General features: G+C 35.5%; 1 protein-coding gene across 1 annotated transcript in view; it reads left to right on the top strand.

The window, feature by feature from the left end:
* LOC131941080 (uncharacterized) overlaps nt 1-25,096 on the top strand; it is a 134,062-nt gene extending 108,966 nt beyond the window's left edge. Inside the window, exons 8-31 of the mRNA XM_059300066.1 lie at nt 110-237; nt 1,387-1,521; nt 3,923-4,065; nt 4,534-4,645; nt 5,678-5,864; nt 6,706-6,946; nt 7,565-7,745; nt 7,846-7,986; nt 8,259-8,430; nt 9,046-9,285; nt 9,478-9,665; nt 9,960-10,166; nt 10,292-10,417; nt 13,348-13,491; nt 13,761-13,907; nt 14,020-14,130; nt 14,495-14,764; nt 15,125-15,364; nt 17,057-17,254; nt 17,407-17,507; nt 17,734-17,903; nt 18,271-18,464; nt 19,218-19,370; nt 19,577-25,096. Coding sequence (XP_059156049.1) covers nt 110-237; nt 1,387-1,521; nt 3,923-4,065; nt 4,534-4,645; nt 5,678-5,864; nt 6,706-6,946; nt 7,565-7,745; nt 7,846-7,986; nt 8,259-8,430; nt 9,046-9,285; nt 9,478-9,665; nt 9,960-10,166; nt 10,292-10,417; nt 13,348-13,491; nt 13,761-13,907; nt 14,020-14,130; nt 14,495-14,764; nt 15,125-15,364; nt 17,057-17,254; nt 17,407-17,507; nt 17,734-17,903; nt 18,271-18,464; nt 19,218-19,370; nt 19,577-20,835 — 5,188 coding nt within the window. The 3' untranslated portion in view covers nt 20,836-25,096. The remainder of the gene's footprint in view (nt 1-109; nt 238-1,386; nt 1,522-3,922; nt 4,066-4,533; nt 4,646-5,677; nt 5,865-6,705; nt 6,947-7,564; nt 7,746-7,845; nt 7,987-8,258; nt 8,431-9,045; nt 9,286-9,477; nt 9,666-9,959; nt 10,167-10,291; nt 10,418-13,347; nt 13,492-13,760; nt 13,908-14,019; nt 14,131-14,494; nt 14,765-15,124; nt 15,365-17,056; nt 17,255-17,406; nt 17,508-17,733; nt 17,904-18,270; nt 18,465-19,217; nt 19,371-19,576) is intronic.
* The last annotated feature ends 231 nt before the right edge of the window (nt 25,097-25,327 follow it).

The following is a 25,327-nucleotide window of genomic DNA, read 5'->3' as shown; positions in this document are numbered from 1 at the left end:
AACCCTCTGATGTGACTATAGACCTAGCTATGTGTAGAAGATAAAGGCTGACCTTGAACCCTCTGATAAAAGATAATAAAGGCTGACCTTGAACCCTCTGATGTGACAGGTACAAGTCCAAGATAGCCTCGACGTTTGTGGCCACACGAGAGGCTTTATGGCGCAGTGAGATGGTCCTCCATCACAGCCCCCACCTCTACAGTCTGGCTGCAACCACACCGTCCATACAGGCAGCTAGTAAGTCGGGTTAACCCACAGCTAGTAAGTCGGGTTAACCCACAGCTAGTAAGTCGGGTTAACCCACAGCTAGTAAGTCGGGTTAACCTACAGCTAGTAAGTCGTGTTAACCCACAACTAGTAAGTCGGGTTAACTCACAGCTAGTAAGTCGGGTTAACCCACAGCTAGTAAGTCGGGTTAACCTACAGCTAGTAAGTCGGGTTAACCCACAGCTAGTAAGTCGGGTTAACCTACAGCTAGTAAGTCAGGTTAACCCACAGCTAGTAAGTCAGGTTAACCCACAGCTAGTAAGTCGGGTTAACCCACAGCTAGTAAGTCAGGTTAACCCACAGCTAGTAAGTCGGGTTAACCCACAGCTAGTAAGTCGGGTTAACCCACAGCTAGTAAGTCGGGTTAACCCACAGCTAGTAAGTCAGGTTAACCTACAGCTAGTAAGTCGGGTTAACCCACAGCTAGTAAGTCAGGTTAACCCACAGCTAGTAAGTCGTGTTAACTTACAGCTAGTAAGTCGGGTTAACCCACAGCTAGTAAGTCAGGTTAACCCACAGCTAGTAAGTCGGGTTAACCCACAGCTAGTAAGTCGGGTTAACCCACAGCTAGTAAGTCGTGTTAACTTACAGCTAGTAAGTCGGGTTAACACACAGCTAGTAAGTCAGGTTAACCCACAGCTAGTAAGTCGGGTTAACCCACAGCTAGTAAGTCGGGTTAACACACAGCTAGTAAGTCGGGTTAACCCACAGCTAGTAAGTCGGGTTAACATGCAGCTAGTAGGTTTCAGCATACTTACCCGCCCACTTTCAACAACGTTCAATATTGCATTTTCTTTTCAATGGGGGCTTAAATTGTGGTTGTAAATCCATGTGTGGGATGTTGAGTTATTAGCGACTGCCTTTTCATCAAATCATCAACATCATTATCAAATCATCATCATCAACACCATCATCAACATCATCATCAAATCATCATCAACACCATCATCAACATCATTATCAACATCATCATCAACGCCATCATCAACATCATCAACACCATCATTAACATCATCATCAAATCATCATCAACACCATCATCAACATCATCATCAAATTATCATCAACAACATCATCAACACCATCATCAACAACATCATCAAATCTATCCCACTGCAGGTTTCCACCCATGCGGCCAGCCAGAGAGGGGTGGCTGTACCCACTTGTGTCTGCCGACTAAAGGAACAGCTTACAAGTGCGCATGTCCGTCGTTTGGCGGGCTAGCTTTGAGCTTCAACGCTAAGAGTTGTGAAGGTACTCAAACTTTTTGTTTTTATGTGGGCGTTAGTGTGGACAATCCCGCACACCAACAACTATGATCCAAGAAATATAGCGCCTGCTTTGTTTACATTTAAATAACTCCGTTTTAAAAAAGGTCACACGTCTAAAAATAGATGATTGATGACGCGCTGATCTTCTTCTTTTGTTTTTGGCTTTGTTTCCATAGTTTTTATCCAACCATGAACAAACAAGGCAGCAGTTGTTTGATTTTGGAGTTGTCTCTCCTAGAAGAGTGGCTGTCCCCAGCTAACGAGCCTCATCTGCTCGAGGGTTCGAACTCGAGACTTTTCAGTTTAGCAACCATGAGCTTTACCCCTTGACGCGCTGATCAAGCCTTTATACAATGTACATTTAATACGCTTTGTCTATTTCAATACAAAAGTACCAATTCAGAGGCGAATCCAGGTTTTCGTTGTAGAGGGAGCGAAAAGAGCAAAAAAGGCGCCGAATTTTTAATACGTTCTATATACGTGTATTATATATATATATATATATATATATATATATATATATATATATATATATATATATATATATATATATATATATATATATATATATATATATAAATTACTAGCTGTATGTCATTACTTCGTTATGATGTAAAATAAATTGAAAGTAGCACTCTGAAGAAATAAGAAAAAAAACACACAATATAGGCCGACTAAACAAAAATGTTCTCAATCTAAAATATATATATATATATACACACACACACTACAACCAAAAACAATGAACGTAACACAGTCTGTTTTGTAATTCTTATAAAGAAAATTTCTTACATAATAATTCCTGGGAAATTATTTAAGACAAGTGAAATAGGGGAAATAATCACTCTCTTAATATAAATATGTATATATCTACACATTTAATTATAAATGTCAAAACAAATAAATACTTTAGAATATAATGAAATTATTTAACACTATTCGTGTTTCCAAATGTTTTTGACGGCGTGGTACTTTGGTACATCATTACGCGTTTTTCTACATGTACTTAACAGATCAGTTCGGGTTGGGTTGGGGGGGGGGATTAAGTTCAACTTCATTCACCAATGTCCGGTCACTTTAGGTCAATTATCCAACCCAGTGTATACCTAGGTGTGGTGGTGAGGTGTGTGTGTGTGGGGGGGGGGGGGGAGATAACCAACTCAGAGTGAACATAGCGTCAGTTTTTAGATGACTGTTCTAAACATACATATATATTACACAAATATATATAACACAAATAGATATTACAGAAATAGATTTAAATAAGTAGCAGTAGTATTATGACAATATTTTTTTTACAGAGGGGTTCATGGGGGAGGGGGGGTTGTAACTGTTTCATATAATTTGTAATCGTAATCACTATCGCCCAACTTGTAAGAATATTACTACTTCTTCGTGATGACGTTGTTGACCTTGTCAAAATTTCCCCACCACTACGCAGTTTGCTCATAAGTAAATTTAAATAGAGGTTCCACATCAGTTGTATTTGTTTCTGTATTGTAATTTTTTTAAATTAATCACACGATTCAAACTGTATATATAAAGTAATTATGTGTGAAGTTTTATGTATAACATTTTCTAATTCAATTATTCGTAAGCAAATACATTATACAGTTGCCTTTAACTTTACACCACTCTTGCCTAGTGGTACTACCCGTAGAGGTTTTTTAAACATTGCAATGCATGATAATGGTTATTTTTAGAATGGCGAACTGATGCAGCTGTTAAAACGTGTTGTAAACGTAGACACTACTAGACTATTGCAATAATGCTTAATTGCTATATGAAAAGAAATCTTGTGTTTACATAGATGTGCCGACCAAAAATATTTTTTTAACAAATACCAGTTTAAAACTTTGAGTTTAAAAAGTTTCCAAAAAGGCGCCACTTTGCTGAAAACGTCCAGAGGGGGAGCGGCCGCTCCCCCTGCTCCCCTCCGGCGTACGCTACTGTACCAATTGAAGTTTCAGCTGAATCAAATCTAGCAAACAACTTTTACATCTTTGGTTATCGTCAGAATAGGGGAAAAATAACAATTGTAATTGTTTCATGTTTTTTGTATTTTGTTTTTATATCTGTGCTGTCAAATATTGATGGCAATTGCTTGATCAAAAATAGAAATAACAATCCCCCTTGGACACTTGGGGTCCATGATTTGATGCAACAAACTGGGCTCATGTCCATGCTACATTTGACCTGACACAGAAAGGCTGGCCATCTCGTGGCGGTTCTTATGTCATCTGGCTTATTCAAGGGGGGGGGGTTACGATCATACTCTTATACTCCCTGACGTCCAAATAGTTTTTGTTTAATGTTGATTCTATTTATATATGTATGTTCTTATTTTAAGTGTGTAAACCAAATCGAATTATTTTCTTTGTCAGCGCCTGGAGAGTTACTGTTCTTTACCCTTAAAGAATCTGGTGAAGTCGGGTTTATCTCCCTTCGTGGGGCGCAGTCTTCCTATCTGACCCTCGTGGGTCGCAGCTCCCGGCCCAGTGCTGTAACCTATGACCCCATCAAACAGGTGAGTTTAAGGTCAAGTTCAGCTTTGGTTAGCAACTAACACTCGACCACATGGTGTGGAGGATACTGGCGCTCAATTCTTTCTGAAAAGTGTTGTCGAGTCTAGATCTCAATTCATTCACGTTTTAGCGTTAACACACGGCAGATGAGATGATTCTACTTGCTGATTGGTATACTTCTACTTGTTGATTAAATGATATACTTCTACTTGGTGATCAAATGATATACTTCTACTTGTTGATCAAATTATATACTTCTACTTGGTGATCAACTGATATACATCTACTTATTAATCAAATGATATACTTTTACTTGCTGATTGATATACTTCTACTTGTTGATCAAATTATATACTTCTACTTGGTGATCAACTGATATACATCTACTTATTAATCAAATGATATACTTTTACTTGGTGTTCAAATGATATACTTCTACTTGTTGATTGATATGCTTCTACTTGTCAAAGGTCGTCTACTGGAGTGATGAGGAAGATGGTGCCATCTACCAGGCTAATTTAGCTGGCACTGGAGAGAAAGAAATTTTTCTTAACGCAACACATGGGATAGGCACAGTGGATGGTAAGTGTGGGTCATTAATTACCTTCAGTTATATATATATATATATATATATATATATATATATATATATATATATATATATATATATATATATATATATATATATATATATATATATATACATATATATATATATATATATATATATATATATATATATATATATATATATATATATATATATATGCATGCCTAATAAGTGCTGATCATCATTTCCTACGTAGATAACATATTGTTCCACCCATCCCTACATACGTATACAGCATAGTTTAAAAAGTCTAAATATGATGCATACTGTCGTTTGATTCTAAAATCTATTGTCGATGTTCAGTTAGGACGTTGTTTTGTTATCAAATAGCGATATTTTAAAAATATTTTCAAATCTCATCTTTCCCACGTCGTTCACCGTACAGTAAATGTAGAATCACAGTTTGATATCGAGTTAACTCCACTGGATTCATCGAGCACAATGTGTACAGACCAGTCAGCCGTTAGACCGAGCTGGTTTGTGAAGAAATTCTCACCAGTTTCCTAGAGCTGATGCTCAAACACGATTTATCGATCGGCTGCGCGACACAAACATCAAACATTGTCAGAGTTTGTTTACTTACACGTCCTGCCGTTACAGTTTTTTTATAAGTCCCGCTGAGAAGGATTGAGTACTAAAAGGCAGCAAAAATATGTATTTAAAAAAATAATTTAATAATAAAAAATTTATTGCAAGCTTATTTTAACAGTAGACGCAAGCATGTTCTGCAATCAGTAGCACTTATCCTCTTCAAATAAAACATACAACACAGCACACCCGACAGCCCTATATATATATATATATATATATATATATATATATATATATATATATATATATATATATATATATATATATATATATATATATATATATATATATATATATATATATATATATATATATATATATGATATAAGTTTAAAGAGTTGCCTGTTGACTTTAGAACTTAAATTATGATGCTAACCGATAGAATGTACGTAATGAACATGATTCGTCCTCAGGTCTAGCAATGGACTGGGTATCCAAACAACTCTACTTCACCAACCTAGGACAGTCCAGGCCTGGGTTAGATGGGGCCGTTTATTCCTGGCATCGGCTGGAAAAAATTTCATTGGACAAAAAGAACAGGAGGACCGTGGTCAGTGAAGTTGAGAGACCTCGGGGTGTGGCCGTTGACCTGGAGAATGGGTAGGTCAAACATCTTAACACTGACCTTCAGGGCTAGGCCACACATCTCAACACTTACCTTTAGGGCTAGGCCACACATCTTAACACTGACCTTTAGGAGTAGGTTACACATCTCAACACTGACCTTTAGGGCTAAGTGACACATCTTAACACTGACCTTTAGGGGTAGGTTACACATCTCAACACTGACCTTTAGGGGTAGGTTACACATCTTAACACTGACCTTTAGGGGTAGGTCACACATCTCAACACTTACCTTTAGGGCTAGGCCACACATATTAACACTGACCTTTAGGAGTAGGTTACACATCTTAACACTGACCTTTAGGGCTAAGTGACACATCTTAACACTGACCTTAGGGGTAGGTTACACATCTCAACACTTACCTTTAGGGGTAGGTTACACATCTTAACACTGACCTTTAGGGGTAGGTCACACATCTCAACACTTACCTTTAGGGGTAGGTTACACATCTTAACACTTACCTTTAGGGGTAGGTCACACATCTCAACACTTACCTAGGGGTAGGTCACACATCTCAACACTTACCTAGGGGTAGGTCACACATCTCAACACTTACCTAGGGGTAGGTCACACATCTTAACACTTACCTAGGGGTAGGTCACACATCTCAACACTTACCTAGGGGTAGGTCACACATCTCAACACTTACCTAGGGGTAGGTTACACATCTCAACACTTACCTAGGGGTAGGTTACACATCTCAACACTTACCTAGGGGTAGGTCACACATCTCAACACTTACCTAGTGTCAGGTCACACAACTTAACTATGCTGTTCTCGCCTTACTGCTCACGTTTCGTGCTCTCATGCCACCAGATTTCTCTTCTATGGAGACTGGGGCAAGCAGCCTCACATAATGCAAGCCCAGCTGGATGGATCAAACAAAACTGTTCTCCTAGATACTGGCTTGAGTCATCCAAATGGATTGTCTTTTTATGAAGGGAGGCTATATGTGGCTGACTCTAACCCAAACAACAAGAGTTATGCCCCTCATCTAATGGTCTTTGATGCAGCGACCAAGGAATGGACACCTCTGAAGATCAGCAACAACTTCTCTGTAAGTGATTGGCTGTCAATTCGAGAGCAGATCTCATAACAAAATTTGCACACTTTTCTAAGAAATTTTTCATTAATTTTTTTTTTTATGTACTGGTGATGATAATCCAATACAATCTAATTTTCAAATTAATTTGATATTGTGGGTCTCAGCAGAGGCGTAGCGGGGGGGAGGGGGGGGGGCGGGGGGGCGGACCGCACCGGGTGACACCGTGACACCATTTAGGGAGTGACACCAAGGCAGAAAATAGCAAAATATATAGAGAAAAATGACAATTTCACTTAATTAAGTGATTAATTTGAGTGTTAAATAGTCTTTTAAGAGATTCAAATCGAAAGTTTGAGAGGGAGGGGGGGTGCAACAAATCGAAAGTTTGAGGAGGGGTGCAAATCGAAAGTTTGAGGGGGGGTGCAAATCGAAAATTGAAAGTTTGTCCCCGGGAAGGGTCGCTACGCCTCGGGGGGGGGGGGGGGGTGACACCATTAAGTGCCGCACCGGCTGACACCCGACCTCGCTACGCCACTGGGTCTCAGAGGTTTTCTCAGGCTCCATATGAATGTGTCCTCGAGCAAATTTCTATGGATGAAAAAATAAAACTAAAAAAAATTGTTTTTGCAGATTCCCATGGGACTGGCAGTCCAAGGAGACACACTCTACTACTCTGACTGGGTCAAGACTGAGAGCCTTGAGGGCTACATCAAATCATTTAACTTGAGGTTTGGTGTAGACAACAATGTCATACTCAATGGCCTGAGACCAACTGGCCTGCACTATTCACCATTAGCCCGACCTAAACAAGGTAAGACTTTGTTGATAATATCAATGATATTTCAACTTCCTGTCCCTATTTATAGTAACACAGCTAAGACGAACATTCTTTTTAATGCCACTTCTTTCAGATTTGCATGATGCAGTTTGTGAGAAGTCAGCTTGCAGTGATGACTGTGTTAGGACACCACAAAACAAAGAGAAGCCATATCAGTGCTTGTGTCCTGATGAGTCCACTAAGATTTTATCAAGCAACTTGGCCACATGTGCACGTAAGCTGTTTTATTAAGGGAATCATTCATTGTTAAAAATCTACTATTTAATTATAGCCTTCTGTAAAATTATTCAAAAGTACAAAATCAATAAAATAGTGTCCACATACTAAGGGAAACTATTTACCAAGTAAAATCTTATCGTTTTCATTTTGACACATTGGCTTTATTGTCCATACAACAATGAGATACAGTTGACCTATCTGAACGCAACCAAATATACATTTGATTACCTAGTCTGCTCTTTAAAATGTGACCTTGAACTTGTCCAGGCCCTCAGAACTTCCTGTTGGTGGCTGACCTGAACACGCTGAAGCTTGTCTCCCTTGATGAGGACACAGAACCAGGGGCTCACACCCTGCTCTACGACAACATCGACTCCAACTTTGTGGCGCTGGCCTATGATGAGACCACGGACAGTGTCTACTGGAGTGACATCACCAGGTAATCATCAGACAACCAAAGTAACCTAAATAATTTTCTTAGGCAACCAATCAGATTTTAATCATAATCATCATCTCTCAACACATATTGGGCACAAGGCATCAACAAAGGAGGGCCATTTCATCCTGTCTCTAGCTATAACCTCTGCCAGTCTCTAGCTATAAACTCTGCCTGCCAGTCTCTAGCTATAGCCTCTGCCTGTCTCTAGCTATAAACTCTGCCTGTCTGTCTCTAACTATAACCTCTGCCAGTGTATAGCTTTAACCTCTGCTTGTCTCTAGCTTTAACCTCTGCCTGTCTGTCTCTAGCTATAACCTCTGCCTGTGTCTAGCTTTAACCTCTGCCTGTGTCTAGCTTTAACCTCTGCCTGTGTCTAGCTTTAACCTCTGCCTGTGTCTAGCTTTAACCTCTGCCTGTGTCTAGCTTTAACCTCTGCCTGTCTCCATCTATATCTGCCTGTCCCTATCTATAACCTCTGCCTGTCAATATCTATAATATCTGCCTGTTTCCTTCAACATTTCCTCCATTTATCTTCTACATTTTACTTTAGTCCACTCTTATCTACTTTAGCCCTGTTGAGCTGACTTAAACAACGAAAACAAATAACTCTTGCAGGCAATCTGTTTACTACTCCCCATTTATGGAATTCAAGCCCCAGTTAGTGTACAAAGCGAATCACTACATAGATGGACTAGCAGTAGACACAGACAAACAGAGGCTGTTCTGGACTGGCTACACCCACAATGGCAGTGGGGTCATTGCTAGACTTCACATCCCCAGGGGACGAGAGTCCTACCATGAAGTTATAACTGGGCTAAACAACCCACGGGCTATTCACCTGCTCCCAGAGAAAAAGTAAGAGCATTTGTGCTGCACCAGGTGGGTGGGGGTGGGGTTAAGGAGGTGGGGAGAATCATCAAAGTAGAGAAAGATATGTTTTACCAGAATTGTTATTAAAAACAAATTTTATTGATACGTTTTTTGCAATATGCCATCACATGTAATTCATTAAAACAAAATTTTAAATATTTTTTAATTTCCTTTAAGGATAATTTTTTGGACGGAGTACGGCTTAAAAAATGACCCGCCTCGTGTTTGTAAATCAAAGATTAGTGGCAAGAATCTTAAAACTTTGATGGACCGGCGTTTGTTTTGGCCCAATGGGTTGGCCACTCACCAGCAGAAATTGTTTGTAGCAGATGGAGCAGGCAAAGTGTACTCAATGGATTTTGAAGGTGTGTATTCTAGATTAGTGTACTGAGTGTACTGTGTACTAAATTACTTGTTTCTTCCAAACTTTAAGTTGCAAATGTTAGTGATAAAATACTAACAAAATGTTTTTCTGTTATAATTATTTACTAAACGTACCAATAACATAAGATACTAAAATAAATATAGGAATTGTTTACCAAAAGTTTTCTTAAATTGGCTTTCTACAAATCAGAAATATGCAGGGAATTTATTCAAAATTTTTTCCGCATTCAGTACTAGCCTTCATGTAGGTCAACTTTTTTACATCTGCTTTTTAGGGGGAAATCAGGAGGAGTTATCATTCTTGACTGCACCAGGATTGCACATATTTGGTCTTGTTGTCATGGAAACGGTACTGTTTTATTCTGACTGGTACACAAACAGTGTGTACATGGTTGACAGATACACTGGCAGAATAGATACTCTAGTTTCTCACTTATCTCGACCTACTAGCCTTGTTGTTTATCACCCAGCTAACCTTACAGGTAAGTTAGAAAACAGAACATTTGACTTCAAACCTAAATAAATTGGACTTAACATTACTTTTACAATAAATATAAATTATAAATAAAGTAAATAATAAATCAATTTTAATTTTATTTTTTTGTAGTTGTAAACCAGTGCTTAAAAGAGAGCACAAAATGTGTTGAGACCTGCATTCCTGTACCAAGATCATTCCACTGTACCTGCTCAGTAGGATCCAAGCTAGCCTCAGATGGATATAGTTGTATTACAAGTAAGTTTATGTTGCTAGCCTCAGATGGATTTAGTTGTATTACAAGTAAGTTTATGTAGGCTAGCTTCAGATGGATATAGTTGTATTACAAGTAAGTTCAACAGACTAAATCAACACATGCACAGAATACTGAAGGTTGGGTGTAGCGAAGTGTGCCCTTGTGGCAAGGCCCCGGAAAACATGGAGCACGTACTCCAGGAATGCACTTTGTATAGCCAGGCACGAGACAGACACTGGCCCCAGCCCACCCCACTCAGGGAAAAATTATATGGGGCACCTGACAAACTGGAGACCACAGTCCGGTTTGTCCACGAAGTTGGACTTGTTGTCTGAATCCTCCACCATATTCACAATTAAGAACGAAGAAGAAGAAGAAGACAAGTAAGTTTATGTAGGCTAGCTTCAGATGGATATAGTTGTATTACAAGTAAGTTTATGTAGGCTAGCTTCAGATGGATATAGTTGTATTACAAGTAAGTTTATGTTGGCTAGCCTCAGATGGATATAGTTGTATTACAAGTAAGTGTATGTTGCTAGCCTCAGATGGATATAGTTGTATTACAAGTAAGTTTATGTTGGCTAGCCTCAGATGGATATAGTTGTATTACAAGTAAGTTTATGTTGGCTAGCCTCAGATGGATATAGTTGTATTACAAGTAAGTTTATGTTGGCTAGCCTCAGATGGATTTAGTTGTATTACAAGTAAGTTTATGTTGGCTAGCCTCAGATGGATATAGTTGTATTACAAGTAAGTTTATGTTGGCTAGCCTCAGATGGATATAGTTGTATTACAAGTAAGTGTATGTTGCTAGCCTCAGATGGATATAGTTGTATTACAAGTAAGTTTATGTTGGCTAGCCTCAGATGGATATAGTTGTATTACAAGTAAGTTTATGTTGGCTAGCCTCAGATGGATATAGTTGTATTACAAGTAAATTTATGTTGGCTAGCCTCAGATGGATATAGTTGTATTACAAGTAAGTTTATGTAGGCTAGCTTCAGATGGATATAGTTGTATTACAAGTAAGTTTATGTTGCTTGCCTCAGATGGATATAGTTGTATTACAAGTAAGTTTATGTTGGCTAGCCTCAGATGGATTTAGTTGTATTACAAGTAAGTTTATGTTGGCTAGCCTCAGATGGATATAGTTGTATTACAAGTAAGTTTATGTTGCTTGCCTCAGATGGATATAGTTGTATTACAAGTAAGTGTATGTTGCTAGCCTCAGATGGATATAGTTGTATTACAAGTAAGTTTATGTTGGCTAGCCTCAGATGGATTTAGTTGTATTACAAGTAAGTTTATGTTGCTTGCCTCAGATGGATATAGTTGTATTACAAGTAAGTTTATGTTGGCTAGCCTCAGATGGATATAGTTGTATTACAAGTAAGTTTATGTTGGCTAGCCTCAGATGGATATAGTTGTATTACAAGTAAGTTTATGTTGGCTAGCCTCAGATGGATTTAGTTGTATTACAAGTAAGTTTATGTTGGCTAGCCTCAGATGGATATAGTTGTATTACAAGTAAGTTTATGTTGCTAGCCTTAGATGGATATAGTTGTATTACAAGTAAGTTTATGTTGGCTAGCCTCAGATGGATAAGTAAGTTTATGTTGGCTAGCCTCAGATGGATATAGTTGTATTACAAGTAAGTTTATGTTGGCTAGCCTCAGATGGATATAGTTGTATTACAAGTAAGTTTATGTTGCTAGCCTCAGATGGATATAGTTGTATTACAAGTAAGTTTATGTTGGCTAGCCTCAGATGGATATAGTTGTATTACAAGTAAGTTTATGTTGGCTAGCCTCAGATGGATATAGTTGTATTACAAGTAAGTTTATGTTGCTAGCCTTAGATGGATATAGTTGTATTACAAGTAAGTTTATGTTGGCTAGCCTCAGATGGATAAGTAAGTTTATGTTGGCTAGCCTCAGATGGATATAGTTGTATTACAAGTAAGTTTATGTTGGCTAGCCTCAGATGGATATAGTTGTATTACAAGTAAGTTTATGTTGCTAGCCTCAGATGGATATAGTTGTATTACAAGTAAGTTTATGTTGGCTAGCCTCAGATGGATATAGTTGTATTACAAGTAAGCCCTAATTTTTATAATGAATTTTGAGATGTAGGCCACGAGCTGCCGTTAATATGACAGAAAACTTAATATTTAATTCATCCCAACTGTAGGCTAATATGATGTTCTGTTGATTTTTTATAATAAGTTCATACATTCATACATGACCTAAAAATAGCTCTTGGTTTGTGAAAAGAAAATATAGATCTACATATTTTTAGAGCAATTTCCATACAGACAATTGCGATTATTAACTCGTCATTTCTGGATGGATGGATTTTTGGATGGATGTGTGTCCACAGCTTTAAGTGGTATCCCCTCCTCAACGAAGCAATATCGAGGACTAGTTCCAAAAGCAAATATGTTAAGCAAGTTCCAAGGATGATTGTGGGCCAAAAAAATTCCCGGAATTCCTTCCTGGATTTCCCGGAAAAGCCAAAAAACCTAAAAAACAAATGCAGTTTTTGCTCCATATCTCGGCAACCAGACCACTTAGCGACTTGAAACATTTACCAATCGATTCCTGCCATAATTTAAACCAATATTGCCGAAGAAAGTTTTCAAAAATATCCTTTCCTTCGGTCACAAAAAAAATGTTAATATATTTTAAACTTAGCATCTTGTAGGCCTAGTTTTTAGCGCAAAGCGCTGAGGTTCGAAAGGATTTTACCATAGCGAATGAGCGGAGGTTCGAAAGGATTTCTACGTAGGTCTGTGAATTCTAAAAAATTAATTAAGGAAATTGCGCTTAAATTGTCACTAGACTTTTTATTAACTTGTTTTAAAATAATACGACTAGTATTAGGACCTATAAGAAGTCAAGGTTTAACTCCTGAAAACTTTTTTTTTTTACAGTGGCCAGTCCTTGGGAAGTAACAGAGGAATCAAAGTGCCAAAGCCAGTGCCATGACAATGCTTACTGCTCACAACTAGTGCCACTCCTGGCATACCAGTGTGTTTGTAAAGCTGGCTACGAGGGGGACGGCTTGACTTGCTCAGGTAACTTGTCTATGGCCTGTACACCTGCTCAGGTAACTTGTCTATGGCCTGTACACCTGCTCAGGTAACTTGTCTATGGCCTGTACACCTGCTCAGGTAACTTGTCTAGGACATGTACACCTGCTCAGGTAACTTGTCTAGGGCCAGTACTGTTGACTTTAACATAACATTTTATAATTTTTTTAAAATAAAAGTTCTTTTTAGTATGCTTTCCTATCCCATGCACAAAATGAAACTAATGTTAAAACAATTTATTTGTTTTATTTAAGCTTGCCATGAAAATTTCTTTAAACCTTTGTTGGGAAACGATTCCTGCTCTCCGTGTCCTAATGGCTCCAACACTCAGGGAATGAAAACAGCCACTCAGTGTTTTTGTGAGAATGGTCAACATAGGATTGTAAACAATATTTGCACAGGTTATTCACAAGTTATTTCATTATGTATTAGTTGAGTTGATTAGTTATTTTAAAATGTTACTACTGCCAGTTTTACAGCTGACATTTCCAGCTACTGAACTATAAATTTCAGATGCCACAACAGCAACTACAGTTGTAACAACATCAGCTGAGTTCAGGCAGGATGACAACAAAGAGCTGACAACTCTGGAGCCTTTTGTTGAAACTACAGAGTTGCTGCCAGGTAAATAAACATGTTTCAAACATTTAAGGGGAAAATGTCATTTTGAGCATCCATACAAAATATAGTTCAAAATATGGATTTATCTATTTGTGTGTGTCAAAGCTTCCTGCATGCAATAAATTCATTCTATCAAGCTAGCAGAGAAAATAACCACCAAAGCAACGAAATAATGTTTAGAAAAGTGGACAAAATGTATGTACGAGGGCTTACATGTAAATGTTTTAACTTAACAAACAATATTCGTAAATTAAGATCTTGGACCATATTTAATACAATTACAATACATTATGCTGTGTGGATGTATTACAATGATGTAAAGGAGTTATGATTACAAAATGTTTATTCAAGTTTGAACATCTTGTAGCCCCACCATATTTTGATGAGTGTCCCTATGGCGAAACAATTGTTTTGAAACTTCCTGAAACAAGTAATCGCATTTGGCTGCCCATCACCTGGAAAGCCCATGATGCACATGGAAAAGAACTTGTATTAAAGTCCAATATGAACATGTCTGAAAACAAAATTCTCATATCCTGGGTAGCTAATGGGGACGTTGGTCAGCAGACTGTTGTCCTAGAGGCTAAGGATTTATGGGGACAAACAGCTACATGTCAGTTTCAGATCAAGCTTGAAGGTAATTTATTCTTCTATATATTCTCTTCATCTTTTGTTTAAAAATGAGCTTTGAAAAGATGAAATAGATAACTATCTGTAGGTTCTTAGATCCCATTGTTAAAATGTTTATTTTGTAATTAACAAATCATTAAAGCTAATTGTGACACTTCTACAAAAGCATTTTAATTTTTTAAAAAAATTAATGAACTACAAGTTATGGGCATTTTTTAAATTAATGTTTTCAAAAGCTTTACATTGCTGAGTGATTGGACTCAATATTTAAAAAAAAATATGTAAATAACAACTTTATAAAAGTAGAAAACTATTTTTGTTAGCACTAGATTTTCAATGCTGAAGTAACTTGTTTTTTATCTTTTAGATTTTACTTCTCCGAAGTTCACCAGTTGTCCTTCTAATATTGTAAAGAAAACTCAAATGAATAGTGAACCCATTAGCTGGGTATTGCCTGCAGTTGTTGACAATTTAGGGGATCCAAAGATAACTGGCACACATGAACCAAAGAGTGAATTTCTAATTGGAACCACCCTGGTCACCTACTATGCTGCAGACTTGGCTGGAAACACCGCCAATTGCACATTTAATGTGACACTTATTTATGGTCAGATATAAACAACTTTCTTTACACATTTAAAATTTAGAAGTTACATTATTTTTTTTCAATGTTAGGCAGGGAGTGGTAGGTAGATATGTTAGGCAGGGAGTGGTAGATAGATATGTTAGGCAGGGAGTGGTAGGTAGATATGTTAGGCAGGGAGTGGTAGGTAGATATGTTAGGCAGGGAGTGGTAGGTAGATATGTTAGGCAGGGAGTGGTAGGTAGATATGTTAGGCAGGGAGTGGTAGGTAGATATGTTAGGCAGGGAGTGGTAGGTAGATATGTTAGGCAGGGAGTGGTAGGTAGATATGTTAGGCAGGGAGTGGTAGGTAGATATGTTAGGCAGGGAGTGGTAGGTAGATATGTTAGGCAGGGAGTGGTAGGTAGATATGTTAGGCAGGGAGTGGTAGGTAGATATGTTAGGCAGGGAGTGGTAGGTAGATATGTTAGGCAGGGAGTGGTAGGTAGATATGTTAGGCAGGGAGTGGTAGGTAGATATGTTAGGCAGGGAGTGGTAGGTAGATATGTTAGGCAGGGAGTGGTAGGTAGATATGTTAGGCAGGGAGTGGTAGGTAGATATGTTAGGCAGGGAGTGGTAGGTAGATATGTTAGGCAGGGAGTGGTAGGTAGATATGTTAGGCAGGGAGTGGTAGGTAGATATGTTAGGCAGGGAGTGGTAGGTAGATATGTTAGGCAGGGAGTGGTAGGTAGATATGTTAGGCAGGGAGTGGTAGGTAGATATGTTAGGCAGGGAGTGGTAGGTAGATATGTTAGGCAGGGAGTGGTAGGTAGATATGTTAGGCAGGGAGTGGTAGGTAGATATGTTAGGCAGGGAGTGGTAGGTAGATATGTTAGGCAGGGAGTGGTAGGTAGATATGTTAGGCAGGGAGTGGTAGGTAGATATGTTAGGCAGGGAGTGGTAGGTAGATATGTTAGGCAGGGAGTGGTAGGTAGATATGTTAGGCAGGGAGTGGTAGGTAGATATGTTAGGCAGGGAGTGGTAGGTAGATATGTAAGAACCCAACAGGTGGACTAGCTCGCTGGTCTACCACAATAAATCCTAGTCTGCCCCAAGGAAAAAATCCCACGTTGCTGTAATAGTCTTAGTAATGCTGTGATTTTAAAGAAAAATTAATTTGTTGATATTTCTCCATTTTACCATTTCCATTCCTTCATATCAATGTGTAAAATTCAGACTTTGAAAAATTAATGCACGAGGAAAATTTCAATCAGGTGTTTGGGGCTCCATTAAAAATGTCCTGGGCCTCTTGGAAACAATAGGAATCTCCCTGCCTTTACCCCACATTGATGACAGTGTATTCATGTCACATTATGTTTACATTCACCAAAACATAGGATGTCATAGAAACAACGATGTTATATTCCTTATATCATTATGATATATATATATATATATATATATATATATATATATATATATATATATATATATATATATATTTATTTATTTATATATATATATATATATATATATATATATATATATATATATACATTTATATATATATATAGTTAAATAAAATTAATATAATATCCTACCAAATTGCATTGGATGTAAAAAAATTCAACATGCATATTAGCCTATAAGATGTGTTATTATTTGTAGAGGTTTTTGTTTTTTAAGTAAATTGGTTTTTAATAGTTTTCTTTTTTCTACCATTTCTTTTCCTTACAGAGCAACCATGCAATTTACCAGAAATTAAAAATGGAGTTTTAGACTGTGGTGGGGATGACCATGAACAATGCAACATCAACTGCAATGATGGCTACATACCAAATCCATTAGACTTCTTTCCCAGAACCTTCAACTGTTTAATGGAAAGAAATGTTGAAGAAATCATTAAAATCATGAAGAAACGGGAACCATGTTTAAGTAAGTGGTAGATTAATTTTTTTTTTTATTATTTAGAGAACTTAAGTTAATAAAACATTCTTTTATATTGAAAATATTAAAAGTACACAAATGGAAATGTCTTTGAGAAATGTTTATTAAAATTAGACTATTCATTAAATTTTTCCATTTAGAATTACGCCGCCCAACAATTGCTCTTCAAGAATTTAGTTTGACCTTTAGTGGACCATGTCACCCTAACAACACCAAGATTAAGGAGATTTTCAAGGAAAATGTAGGATAAAGATATTTAAATATAATAAAATGTTTAAAGATAAATGCATGTGTAGTTTTTCTATCATAGTATAGAAAAGTGAAATGATTTTATACTGATATATGTAAGTCCGTTTTTGTATTGATTCATATTACAAACATTAAAAAAAACATTTTCAGTATAAATTATTGACAAACTGGTGGTGTTACAGCCAAGGTATAAAATTTCAAATATTTTAATCCCACAGGTAATTTCAAAGTTGGATGATAAAATACTTTGTATGGGTGCTAACTGTTCTCACGGTGATGTGGCCATTGTTTGTGGACCGGTCATCAAGAAAAGGCGCTATGCTGAAGAAAAATTTAATATTACTTGGAATCTGACAATTAGTTATATCTCACCATCATTTGTCACTGTGTAAGGGTTTTCTCTTGATTTTACGAGTGTATTTTTATCTCTAAAATATTGATTTATTTTATTGAAGTCTTCTTCCATTGTCCTTTGTCTCTAACTATTAAGCATTTTTTTTATGAAAGTGAGCACTTAATGGTTAGATATTAAGATACCTTTTTACAGTGATAATCAATATCCATATTTTTGCTCAAATCTATTGAGTTACAATGTACTTAAATGTACCATGTTTAATATAGTAAATTAAAGATACTAACCTACACAAAACTTAGCTATCACAAACCCAGACATTAAATTGTATCTCAATATTCAAAATTTGCCTAAAAGAATCAGCTAAAAAACAGCTGAATCAATTTTTTCCCTTCTATTCTAGAAGCAGTGATGGTTTTAGTGCAGGGCAAGTTAAAAGAATTGTGGAAGACATGAAGCTTGAACTCAGAAAACTGCATGGTCACCTACAGTTCTTTTTTGAGAAAGAAAGATTTAACATTGTTCCTACTAGTGTCATATACAAAGAATTTCAATGGCTTTGTTTTCCTGGAGAAATGAAAATAATGGATGGCTGTGGTAAATTCTTATGTAAAGCTTGATTTAACATATGACATCAGACAATTGTTATGTAAAGCTTGATTTAACATATGACATCAGATGATTTTTATGTAAAGCTTGATTTAACATATGACATCAGACGATGCAACTGAAAACTTATCTTCTATACTATTTTATCAATTGTTTGCTTATCAATCACTCCACAATGTTACCAAATGCTAGACCCATCTCCCTTTCCAGAAAATCTTACCTCTGACCAACCATAATCTTTATTCTAACGGTTATCAATATGTTTTTCATTAATGAGGATTTTAAAATAATTGCTCAATGTGCTGCTTCACATTTCTTAACAGGAAGCCCCCCCCCCTTTCTTTACATGATTCCATTGTCACAAAAAACTCATTACTCCCTCTTTTAATAGCTTGTTCTTAATAAATTATGGAGTGTCCATGTTTGATGTCATAGCTTTTATATAAAAAATAAGTTAATTTATAAACATTTTTATTATTTACGCCAGTTGAGTGTAATGTAAATAAAGTGTTGATTTATGTTCTCAATACAAATATTATTGATTGACAAACCCAAAGTCAGGATTTTTATAAGTATCACTAAAATATTTTTAAAATAATGTGTTCTTTGAGCAATTTTCAAGTCAAACCACTAACAATATTTTACAGTATTAATCAAAAAGATTATTCCAACAACATTGACCTCAGTATAGTCAAGTTATGCTTACTTTGTGCATATGCTAAACAAATTTTATTTTTACAGTCCCATGCCCGTCTGGCTCTTATATGAATGAAACGCAGGAGAAATGTGTTTTATGTGCAGAAGGATTTCACCAAAACACATCCAGCAGTATAAAATGCATAGTGTGTACAGAAGGAACTACACTGGAAGCTGGTGCTCAAAGTGAGGCAGAATGTAAGAAAATAAGTTTTTATCAAAACCTGTTTATACTTACTTTAAGTTTAAAGTTGAGCAAAAAGAACTATATCATATTTAACTGACAATAATTATATTTATCTACAATCAAAAGCCAACAATTTTACCTTACTTACATTGTAAGTTACAATCTTGATAACAGTATTTTTAAGTAATGAAATTTTTTTTATGCTTTCCTTTCACAGGTGTTACATTCCCATCAATCAATGAAATGAGTAAATTTTTAATGATTACTGCATGTTCTTTTGGATTCATCTTCTTATGTATGGTCATCTTCATCTACCTGCAATACAGCCACAATCGTAAAAAACCAAAGGAAGAGAAAAACTTAACAAACAACCCTCGTTACTTGACACCTAATGTATATGCCCAAGCTCCAGTTCCTAATCAGAAATGCCCTGATTATATACGTGCTTCATCGCGTGAATTTTACGTTGGCTCCCACGATTATGAGGATATTGATGGTCAGCATAAATCAACTTTTGAGACATTCTCCCGCCGCCCACCTGGCTGTAGAGATTCATACGCCTCCTTCAAGGCACCAACTGAAATGACCTTCTTACAGACTGGCTCTCCTAATTCCAATTCACTGAGAACATCTGATGAAACATTAATGCCCAATTCTCCTAGAGAAAGTGCTAAATCTTTTAACCTATATGGTGACAACTTCCAATATCCCATTTCCCCCAATGGCACTTTAGGATCCTTTAAGAGTTCTCCACCCCCATCTCCATACAGAAGCTTGCACCTGACCACCAACACCCCAGTACTTAGAGGCTCTAGAGACTCACCTACACCTAACGCACAAACCTTGAGCTCACTGCTGGGAGATGAAAGCCCCTACACCAGCAGACTCATTCGTGACCGACTCATCGACCCAGATAGCCCTTACAGGATTATTACTCATGACAGAAGAACAGGAAGTGAAAGTCCCTTTTTGATGAACAGAAGATTAGAATCTGAAAGTCCCCATAATATATTGTCACTAGACACAGGTAACATTCAAGATTCACATTACAGAATGGTGAACAAAGAATCTCCATACAGAAGTCCAGCTTTACAAAGAGAACTAGCCCAGTCATTAAGCAGAGCAACTCATGATGCAAGTGGGAGAAGTCCATCTTATCCCCATGTCATAGATACTCAAGGCTCACTCAGATCATTGAGAGAAAATACAAATTCCAAACAGGCAACACTACCTAGAGAGGAGACTAGTGCATTTATGCCAGTGGGAGACTTTCTCTATAAACGGCCACCTTCCCCACTGTCACCCCCAATTTCAAGCAGAAAATCAAATGATTCTCTTCAAAGATCACCATCAACACCTAGAGCTTCTCCTGGTATGTCTAGAAAACGTATAGATAATCCTTATAAAACACCACCTATGAATCAACGTCGAAAGCCTAAAAATGAATTTGGAATTTATGAATATGAATATGATTAAAATACTTCATAATTATCAGGGAAAAATTTTATCATAATTATCAAGGAAAAAAAATTTGCTGATTTTGAATAAACTTTGCTTGCTGTTTCTGATATAGGACTTGAGAAAGGGCTATTGCAACACAAATTTGAAAATATTAAAAAATAATAAATGATCTCAAATTTTGTTGACCTAACATGTTAACATTTTAAAATATATATTGTCAAATGTTAAAAAAATTCTAACAACTAAATAAGCTTGATATTTGCATCAATAGATGGAGGGTCTATCAAAATTTTTCACTTTGAATGTGTAGAAAAATAGTGCTAAGAGAATATATGTATTTGACCAATTATTTTAAAAGCTTTTTTAAAATTAAATGCAGACATGACTTGACTGTCATTGAACATTATTTCTGCACAAAAAACCAGAGAGAATTTAAGTATAATATATTCACTATAAAAAGTTGTTTTGTTCTTAAAAAGAATATAATCTAATGTAATTGTAATTAGCTATGAAGTAGTTGTGTTTTATTTTGTCCATCATGTTTTCTAGTTCACCAGCCTAGATATGAAACAAAAACTAATTTAGTAAGTTGTCTAGCACTAAATGGTGTGCTGATAGAAATAAAACATTAATTTATTTTTCATTCATTCCATGAATTAAAAAATTACTTGTAACATAAACTAATGTATATATTGATCAAAATACTTATTATATGTAGATATTGTTGGCTCTTTATTAAAATACACTCATTTTGTATGGTTAAGGCAAGTGATAAATGAAAACAAATCATGTTAAGAGTTTCCATAATTTTTTAAATGGCGTATTTTATTGTAGGATATTTTAGTGTTCATTATAAAATGAGTGTTTAGTAATCTGAATGTAACAAAGGGCTTTAACCACTAATTGTATTTTGTAATATATTGTATTTGCATGAAAAAAAAATCATTTTCTTAAACATACTTAAACAAAAATAAATGATGCTAATGTGCCAATCATATCACATTCATTAGAAATTTAATTTTACATAAAATTTATAAAATTTCATATTTTTTGCTCAAGTTTAAATTTTTCATTTGTTTCACTGTCCAGGATTGTTGTAGGGTTTTAATCTGTACTGGTAAATATTTGCACAAATTTTTTTTCAATATTAGTTTTATGTTATATTTGTAATAAAGTATTTCTATTTGTTGGCTAAATCGAAATAATGTAGTCATTAGAATAAGAACTAAGTCTAGGTGTGTGAAAACAACAAGTGAAGCTTCAAACACAAATTCAAAGAAAAATGTTAAAAAAAGAAAAACTGAATAGATCTATTTTTATTTAAAATTTTATTTCAATCTTCACCATTTGTATTTTGATAAGATGTTTTTAATGTTTCTAAAAACTTTCAACACTAGCCTGTGGTGTCTTTAGTAAATACTTGTAAATACTATAAATATCATAAAAGCATTTTTCACTTATCTTTCAAGTGATTTTGTTCTCTGAGCCTTTGAACAATATATCATATGTTTGCAAATTCTAATTTTGTGTCTTAATATTGTTAATATTTGTATTTTTAAGGAATAAATCACTTGTTTAGTTGGGTTTTTAAAAAATTCAACTCATAAATGCTACTTAGATTATTCTCAATTTCATAGGCTTCTTTGAATTCTTCCTAACAATGTATTCTAATGAAAGTACCTAGACTTTTAGTAGTCTCCAACATCAGCTGTGTATGTGTATGTAAATGTTTGAAATATATCCATTGTTTATAAATATTGAATTATACAATACATTAAATTGCTTTAGAATTACACAAATAAATGTTAGCCATTGTTGCAAGACATTATTACCTGTCAACCCCTCCGTTATAAACTTCCCCTCCCCCTTGTTAAAAAACTGCAGTAGAACTACCCCTCTGTTTATAAATTGACCATCCTAACATTTAGCATAATCCTGAAGGAAAGGTAACGTTAGTGTTAGAGCTAATGTGAGGGTTAGTGAAGGACTATTTATTTCATATTGTCAACCCATTTCAGCCTTTTTTTTAGAATATCAGGTTTCTCTCTACACTAATACTATATAACAAGTATGCTTGAGAGATTGTATTCACCATGGCAAGGGAAGTAATTGAAAGTAGTCAAAGGGAGGTAACTGAGAGGGTTAATGACTGAGGGAACTGACCAGGGGGGGGTGATGTCCAAGACCATTAAAATATATCAGGTATCCTTAACTGTTTAAACAATTCTCTACTGCTGGTGGGTCTGTTCTTCCAACATGACTCAATCAATAAGTAACTACCTAATTTGTGAGCAGTATTCTGACAATGAGATGTGCCTAATTATAATTGGAAGATGTTTCTATTTGAAAGCTCCACTCATATTAAGTGAAAATACCTACACGTATTTAAGACATTTAAATAAATGTTTGGGGAATAAATGCACCAATTTTAGAAAATGATCAGGAGAATCTGTAGCTTTAGTAAGTTCTTTCTCAAAAAGTTTTTAAAACTGAAAGAAAATATCGATTGTTATTATTTTAGTATTTGGTGAGTAAATATTTGGTGAGTCTAATCTAAACTAATTTTCCTTTTAGCAAATGTACATATTGGGTTAAGTTAAATATATACATTATTTATGAGGAGGACATAGGGGAGTTTGGCAGAAGATTGAAAAAAAGCAATATCTTTATGTGAATTTTCAATGTAATTAACAAAAAATTATTTTCTTTTAAAAAGTAGTACATTTCATTTCCTTAACTCAAACATGTTAAACATAATATGACCCAGTAGAAAGTATACTAGCCTCACAAATGTCTTGCTATCATAAATAAACAAAGCTTGTCATCAAGTACTCGATTTATGCATTGTCAACTTTTGCAAATTTGGTTGCCTTATATAAATAAGCACTATATTCACACTTGATATAATTTCTATGCAAAGTAATTGCTAGATTTGGTTTTGTAAACAGAGTAACTGTACTAAAGTGATAGTTATAACTAACAGAGCCCTAGATTCTGATTTAGTCCAGTAAATTATTTATTTTACAATTCAATATGTTGCCTGTTTTTTTTATTTAATCCCCATTCAAATTTTTATTTAAGGAGTATATTTTATTTTTGAAAAATTTAGGATATTGATTTAGTAATTACTATTTTAAAACATTATGTCATTGCCAAAAATAGGTAATTGAAATTATGATGCAACTGATATTTTAAATGATTTAAATAACTTTATTAAGCATTTACAAAATTTAGAAAATACAATCTATAAATAATAATGCTTATGTATAATCTGTCTTTTTTTTAACCTGCTTTAGTAGCATTGAACAAATTATGTATACACTTAATGATGTTTACATTGTTGCTTATATAAATATGAGTCATTTCTTCCACTAAATATTAATACAAAGATGGCATTTATATCAACTGTTTACATTATTTATTTCCCTAATATTTCACTTTAGGTTTTTTTAAGAAGCCCATGTATAATTCTAACAATACAATTATTATTAATTTAGTTTTTAAAAATTTAGTATTCATTATTTTGCTGGCCCATAGCTGTACTTGTGTAAAGAACTCTTATATTGACCTTTTTTTTAATAGGTAAAGGAGTGAGTGGTCATGTATCTATTCCTCTATGGAGAGGAAACCATTTCTGCTATTCATACTGAGATGTCAGTGTCTATTTGATAAAGTATGTTTAGCTAATTTACTTCATCACTCAAAAAATAAAAAGCCACATAACTCTTTTAAAGTTAAAACACATTACCTTCCGTGTTAGTGGTCAGATAATGTGTGACCACACTGTGTATTTACAATCACAATAGTTTCTTGTCTTGGAGTTTCAGCATTAAATCATGCACCCCACCAAACATGCACCCCACCAAACATACATCCCACCAAACATGCACCCCACCAAACATACACCCCACCAAACATACACCCCACCAAACATACACCCCACCAAACATACACCCCACCAAACATACACCCCACCAAACATACACCCCACCAAACATGCACCCCACCAAACATACACCCCACCAAACATGCACCCCACCAAACACTACAATAAACATGACCCAACTAAACACACACCACACTAAATATGCACAAGACCAAACATGCACCAAACCATACACACAATCTTTTCAATGTCACATATTATGATAGTAGTGAAGTTCTTGTGAATATAAAATGTCAATTTTTCATTATGGTCAATTTTGTTACATTTATTACTATGATTATTTGACATAGTTCAGTGTTCCTTCCTGATTCATTAAATAAAAACCAAAAATTAAACATAATTTTTTCCATTATTAAATGACTTGCTATGTACTTTTATGTATAGGTTTAAGACTATTAATAGGACCACACATGTTGTGCTTAATAGAGTTGGTGTTTGCTATATAATATTGTAGATGTCCAGTGTTGTTGTATCATAACAGATATCAAGAAATGTCTGGCTAACTTTCATGAGCAGCTGTCATCTTTATACACTTCACATGCTAAAAACATTCTATAGACA

Source organism: Physella acuta, unplaced genomic scaffold (assembly GCF_028476545.2).
Source record: "Physella acuta isolate Inbredline_101_S28 unplaced genomic scaffold, ASM2847654v3 ptg000345l, whole genome shotgun sequence".
NCBI classification, from domain to species: domain Eukaryota; kingdom Metazoa; phylum Mollusca; class Gastropoda; family Physidae; genus Physella; species Physella acuta.
Note: the sequence above shows the minus strand (reverse complement) of the source record. Positions and strands in the feature narration are given on the sequence as shown.